At 42.7% G+C, this 7,093-nt stretch overlaps 1 protein-coding gene across 1 annotated transcript in view; it reads left to right on the top strand.

Annotated features, from left to right (window-relative positions):
* The window catches only part of LOC130391721 (cytoplasmic FMR1-interacting protein 2-like), a 6,763-nt gene extending 218 nt beyond the window's left edge, over positions 1-6,545 (top strand). Inside the window, exons 2-7 of the mRNA XM_056601970.1 lie at positions 742-964; positions 2,968-3,040; positions 3,274-3,368; positions 5,383-5,621; positions 5,926-6,073; positions 6,375-6,545. Of these exons, the coding sequence (XP_056457945.1) occupies positions 742-964; positions 2,968-3,040; positions 3,274-3,368; positions 5,383-5,621; positions 5,926-6,073; positions 6,375-6,542 (946 nt within the window). The 3' untranslated portion in view covers positions 6,543-6,545. The remainder of the gene's footprint in view (positions 1-741; positions 965-2,967; positions 3,041-3,273; positions 3,369-5,382; positions 5,622-5,925; positions 6,074-6,374) is intronic.
* The last annotated feature ends 548 nt before the right edge of the window (positions 6,546-7,093 follow it).

The raw sequence follows: 7,093 nt of genomic DNA, 5'->3' as shown, positions 1-7,093 counted from the left end.
TAGTGTGATCTGTGACCCTGTATCCTGGAATTCCCTGAATCATGGTCAGAATGTGGGTCAGCGCCTCTGAATGGACATATAACGTGTGTTGTATTTTTGCTACGTGCTCTGAGACACCCTAAAGTACAATCCTGGTGTGAGATGTGTTTTGCGTTGGGCATTCAGCTGCAGTTAAGTCAAATCCAAAGTCAAGCAAAAAAACTTTGCTGGCTTACGTTACAAAATGTATTTGTTTTATTAGCCACAGGTTGGTTTAACTCGAGAAATCTCCCACAAGCATTCTTACGAGAATATTGCGTTTTCACTTTTGCCAAAGATTGTTCAAATCTGTGATACTTATGCATGCTTTTAAACTCCCAACATGTTTTTTCAAAACCAAAAAAACACATATTTGAACAACCTCAAACAGATTAAGGTCATCCCAGTACTTACGTAAGGGATAATGTATAGCCGGTGCATAAGCCGGCTGAACCAAGACAGAGTTCATTTCACAATAATGACATGGCTACTTAAGAAATAAATCAATAATTTGACACAAAATATAATTATACAAAAATGATTTTATTGCATCCGCTTTGATAGAAAAGTCGGAACGGTAGATCCCACTGTCGGAAATAGTGTCCAAGCAAGTCTGTTATTCATGGCAGCGTTCTGGAGGTCAGATGACGGGTGAAAGCCCCAATTGGCCAATCAGAAACGAGTATTCAACAAAGCTGCGTGATAGACAGCGATTCAAGCCAGGTTGTTATATCGCGAAACAAAATCTATAAATAAATCAATAGATTCAGTGCAGTCCCTACTCACAACTCTCTGGTTCCTTCCTCGCTGTTCAGGAATCCTGGAGTTCTTCCACCACCAGCTAAAGGACATCATCGAGTATGCTGAGCTCAAGACGGATGTCTTCCAGAGCCTGAGGGAAGTGGGGAACGCCATCCTCTTCTGCCTGCTCATCGAACAAGCTCTGGTCAGCCACGCGTCCATCTGTCGCTCCATCAATCTCTCTATTTCTATCATCTGTTCATCTCTTTTTATTCATAGCTATCATCTGTCTATCTCTCTATTGGTATCATCTGTTCATCAATATTCTATCTAGTGTCTGTCTCTATTTCTATCCTCTGACCTCTGTTTATCTCTTTCTATTTATAGATCTCATCTGTCTATTTCTCTATTTCTTTCATCTGTTTATCGCTATTCTATCTAGTATCTGTCTCTCTATTTCTATCAGTCATCCATCTATTTCTCTATCTATCAGTCTCTCTCTTTATTTTATCTATCATCTGTCTATCTATTTATCTTTTTTTCTGTCTGTCATCTGTCTATCTCTTTTTATATATAGCATTCTTTTCTTTTTTTTTACTTTATCGTACATTTCTGCCTCTATTTCATTGAAAAAGTTAAACTTACTGTATAGCATTCGATGTTGCTTTATATTGATTGGGCTAATCATAGGCGAGGCTGCCATTGGGCAGTTTTCTGATTATTTGTGATTGGCAGGTTAAAACCTGAGTGCATGGACAAGGCCTGTGTGATGAATAACATTTCTAAAATGGCCGATTATTGTTTCTTATAGAAGCCCATGTCGGGTTGGCCTGGTACCTGTATATTAAATGTATTTTATTCTGAAATGCAACTCTATTTTTCATTACATGCTGGCAACTACCACAGGTGGTAAGAATTTAGGTTTTGTCGTCTGTAACAAAATAACACAACTTCTTCGTTTTTCATTTATATCTTGTGGTTTGGTTTGCTGTTTTCTCAGTTTTGACTCCCTTTTTTTACTTTGGCACAAAATGTTCACTTTCAAACCACCATGGAAGCAAAAGGACTAAATAAGTACATGCATTAATGAGAAAGAAGATATGAACCTAATATACAATATTTTCAAATATTCAACATAAACAAAGTAAGGTTAAGTTAAGATTAAGTACGAGACCCATCATTCTTAGGCTTCCATGGCAAAAAGCAATGGTAAAGGAATGATTGGTTTATTGATTCTTACCTTGCTTAACTTATCATATTGTACTTCCATTCTGGGTGCCTGTATTGCCTGCTCTACTTAAAAAAACTAATCAAACATCACTTTCTCCATCACTTCTGGTGAATGCATCCACAATGCATGTGTGTGTGTGTGTGTGTTGTGGTGTGTGTGTGTGTGTGTGTGTGTGTGTGTGTGTGTGTGTGTGTGTGTGTGTGTGTGTGTGTGTGTGTGTGTGTGTGTGTGTGTGTGCATGTGTTTTCAATCATCATTGCATGGCCTTCAACATTTAACCAGTTATATTCTCGTAGTTTAAATCCAGTATTTGGGTTTATCTAAAAATTGTTCCTTCTCTTATGTGCATTCATAACTAACCCCCACATGACCTCATACGAGCATAGACGATAACAAACACATTGATTCACACGCTACAGAGAACTAGCATTAGTTCTGAATTAAGCTCACCTCTTGACCCAGCGCATCACACGATTAACAAGAAATAACTTGTTCACACTGTCGCACACCATGATCAATAACGGCATATCAAATAGTAGTATATGAAAACCACCCATACTGCTGTACGACCCATTATGGACACTGTTAAACCCCTCAGTGCTGTCAAGTGAGTGACACACTGGAGTTGTAACATGACCAACGCTGCCTTGTGATAGGCTCACAGACACATCATTCATTCACATATTTACTCCACTCCCATTAAAAGCTAGACATGGGGTGGAGTTTCACTTTTTGGAACCATCCATTTAGAATGGACATGTTTTTGAACACAGCTCTTTCTGTTGGAATGATTGTTTGATTAGTGAACGAAGATACAGCATGAGACTTTTTCCCCCTCCAACTACCATGCATGCTCCGTCCGTCCGCACTGGTCGAACTCCATGGTTAAAAATGACCCACTCTGTGTCTGTGTTTGTGTGTGTGTGTGTGTGTGTGCGCGTGTGTGTGTTCTTGCCCTGTTTTTATTTGATCCCCAGTCCCAGGAGGAGGTGTGTGATCTGCTCCACGCTGCCCCCTTCCAGAACATTCTGCCCAGGGTCTATATCAAAGGTATTTAAAGGTTTCGCAAAAAAAAGACCAATTAAGGGATGAACCTCGGGATTACCCAGTTCCTGGAAATGCTGTAGTGTATCTGAAGAGCTGAGGCTGATGGCCTGTGTGTGTGTGTGTGTGTGTGGTGTGTGTGTGTGGTGTGTGTGTGTGTGGTGTGTGTGTGTGTGTGTGTGTGTGTGTGTGTGTGTGTGTGTGTGTTGTGTGTGTGTGTGTGTGTGTGTGTCCTGCAGAGGGCGAGCGCCTGGAAGTGAGGATGAAGAGGTTGGAAGCCAAGTACGCTCCTCTTCATCTTGTTCCTCTAATTGAGAGGTTGGGAACCCCACAGGTAAGTTTCCGCAACCCCGCACTCTTCTGCAACCCTTTTCTCTGTTCAAAGAAAGGGTCGGTTTTTTTTCGGCAGCGTAACCGCAAAGCCAGCAGCAGTTGGACACGATTAAATTCTTCAAAGGGCTCGACTGATTTAGCTATTCTTTCAAGTTCAAGGGAAAGTTCAACATGGGTAAATACTTTTAGAAGACCGAGCAGCAAGGCTGCTTGGTCCCCTGTTGTTTGTGTAAAGTTTTTTTTTTTTTTTTTAATTCTTTAAAAGTCATACTGCAGCCTATACCGTAAGTCGAAAACTTTTGAAATTTGCAGGTATGGTTACCAATAAGCCCCACTACCCATATCCCAAATTTACGTACTGATACTGCACCCAAAGGTGGCGCTATTGTAAAAAACATGAATTAGTTTATTTCTCCTCAGCAGATTGACCTGGCCTCAAAATTCTTTCAGAATATTAATCTCTAGAATCAGATGCATTTATAAAACCCTGGGTCTTAGATGCCCTAAAAATGTTTACTTTTCTCGCAATTTCATATTAAAGCTAAACATGATAAAAAGATTCACAGGCTACAAAAATTGGCTAACCCAAAATTTGATGTTGATGTTGTGTGCTTATCAATCGACATTTTCACGAATTGAATGAGGCTTCACGCAGTTCAGGAATGTCAGTGGCTCAACGGGATAATGCCGCGTATTTGCGATCCTTAGGTTGAGTGTTCGAATCCTGATTAGAGCATTATGAACAAGCCGAACATGACATTCTGTCATTACCACTCATTTAAGAAACACGACATTGATCAGGCATTCAACATTTCGGGTCATTAGTTTCCAAGAATCGGACTGCCAAGACACAGTATGGCATTAGGGGAACTTCTTCATTAACCATTTTTCATTCATAATTAACTCTGTCATATTTATATTTCTTCCGTTAGTGTTCTTGTCTACAAATGTTTAATTTCCCCAGAATTTCAAAGATTTTTCAGGTATATGCTTTGAAGAAAGCCCTTATTTCCCTTGAGAAATGTGTGCTTTGAGTTTCCTGGATGTTGTGTGCTTATCAATAGACATTTTGACCATGTGGATGAGGTTGCAGTTCAGGTTTATAAGTGGAACATCTTTCCTTAAAGGTTGGGTATGGAATTCGCTTTTTTGGCCATTTTTGCAAAATTACTTGAAATCCTTATCATAACCCACTTACAGCCACTGAGTTAGAAGTACTGACATGAAAATTAAACAAGTCAATCATCTGTGGAACGGGCAGGGCTCGAAAAACTCCAGCCAATGATTTCTAGAGCCACCGAGTTGCATTGGACAGTAAGTACGTCAATCAAACGGTCGTACTGCAGTCCCCCTCCCCCGCGCCCCGCACGCGACCCCTTTGTGCACGTACTCAAACCTCGTGACCCAGAGCAAGCTTCTGTTTGTTGTTATCCTGCGGTAGCTACTGGAGCTAGCTAACTAGCAAATGACTCGCTCTGCGCATCTGTGTTCGCTCGTGCATGATTGCGCGTCCATGTACTTGGAATGGGTGGAGTCAGAGTCAGCGTTGAAGGAGAGGGGGTAGGACCATTTGAGTTGTGTGTTTTCAAAATCTGCTGGCATTTCGCAAATCCCATACCCAACCTTTAAATATGACAATTATGTTATATTTATATCTTCCATTAGTTTGTTCTTGACTCTTAATTTTGCTCAGACCCTGTATATCACCGCTTGCGATTATATTTATTATTACTTTTTATATTATACTTGTATTATGGTGCTGTATGTAAGATAAAAGCTATAATTTGAGTGTAATTTCTAAGAAATGGCATTGTCATCCATCAGCTATTAGTGAGTGAAATGCACTGTGAGAATATCGGTTTTGGAATTTGCTGCGCCTTCCTCTGTGTGAGCCAATTAAATTATTTTGCGGCTCCCTGCTTATTTCTGACCTATCACTGATTGGTCAGTGGGTTCTTTTCACACATGGTGAGGCTGTGTTGGTTTGCTTATTGTGTTGCTTTCCTCCTCCACAGCAAATTGCCATTGCTCGCGAGGGTGACCTGCTGACCAAAGAGCGCCTGTGCTGCGGCCTGTCCATGTTCGAGGTCATCCTGACGCGCATCCGCAGCTTCCTGCAAGACGCCGTGTGGCGTGGCCCGCCGCCCACCAACGGGGTGATGCACGTGGACGAGTGCATGGAGTTCCACCGCCTGTGGAGCGCCATGCAGTTCGTCTACTGCATCCCCGTGGGCACGCACGAGTTCACGGCAGAGTAAGTGTGTGTGTGTGTGTGTGTGTGTGTGTGTGTGGAAGGGAGTATGTGTGAGTGGATGTGTCTGAGGATGTGTCTGTCTGTGTGATCGTACACATTCGTGTGTGTGTGATAGTGCACATGCGTGTGGTTTGTGTGTGTGCGTGCATTACTATGTTGGATCAATATTTCTTTACCTTGTTAATGCAGGGCACCAGCATAGCGCAAAGTTCCAGTCTCCTCCCTGCCTTCCATTATATCTGTTTCTTTTGCCTTTGTTAATTCCTCCTCTCTCCTCTCTCCCCTCTTCCCTGTGACCTTCCAGGCAGTGCTTCGGGGACGGGCTGAACTGGGCCGGATGCTCCATCATCGTGCTGCTGGGACAGCAGCGTCGCTTCGACCTCTTTGACTTCTGCTACCACCTGCTTAAGGTGCAGAGGCAGGACGGCAAGGACGAGATCATCAAAAACGTGGTGAGTGTTATACTGTATTCATTGTCCCCCAAACACAGACACACACACAGACACTCACACATACACAAACCCTGACACTCCAACAGATGCAAACTCACAGACTGGAGCACAAACACGCACACAGACAGACACACGCACACTTCTTGATCAGATGGAAAGCTGAGAATGTCCAAAATATGTATTTTTTTTTATATAAAGAAAACAGAACCGCACGATTACATTTTCTTTGTAAAACAATTTTGTCAATGCCTATCTGTAGTTGTGACCTAAACGGTGCCTTGCTTCCTCGCTTGGTTCCCAGCCGCTGAAGAAGATGGCGGACCGCATCAGGAAGTACCAGATCCTCAACAATGAGATCTTCGCCATCCTCAACAAGTACATGAAGGCTGTGGAGACAGACAGCTCCACCGTCGAACACGTCCGCTGCTTTCAGCCGCCTATACACCAGTCTCTGGCCACGACCTGCTGAAAGAACCCCTGAGCGCCCCCCCCGCCTCCCCCCCCCCCTCCCCCCCGCTGCCTCCCCCTCCCGCAGATGCTAAGTAACACACCCACACATAACTCCCCACAGCTGGGACAGAGATTCTGCCTCTCCTTGGTTCCTCGACTAGAGCTGTTATAGATTCACCACCCCAAGAGCACTCATGTACATTTCTCCCAACATACCAATTTCAAGTTCTCTAGATGCCTGTATTTGTCTTTTCAGAGATAATTTCCGGAGAATTGACGCATCTCTGACTTCTTCCATCAGGCATTGTGTGTCTGTGGCTCTGCCTAATGGGCATAGACTGGATTACTACCACAGGTGCAAAGTGTAATGCTCATCTTTTATTTTTTTTCTCGTTTTTACTTTTATATCCATGTGGCTAATTCACACTCATGCATGCCTTCTTCTATTACTTTAGCCTTTACTTTTACTGGGGATTGGATCGATGGCATAAAAATGCAACGGATGGTTACATTTTGGAAACAGGTGTGGGTTGTTTTGTTTCCGCTTAGCTGCAGTCAAGAGTATCCCCA

Source organism: Gadus chalcogrammus, chromosome 11 (genome assembly GCF_026213295.1).
Source record: "Gadus chalcogrammus isolate NIFS_2021 chromosome 11, NIFS_Gcha_1.0, whole genome shotgun sequence".
Taxonomy (NCBI): Eukaryota; Metazoa; Chordata; class Actinopteri; order Gadiformes; family Gadidae; genus Gadus; species Gadus chalcogrammus.
The sequence above is the reverse complement of the archived record's forward strand: the minus strand, read 5'-3'. Positions and strand labels throughout refer to the sequence as shown.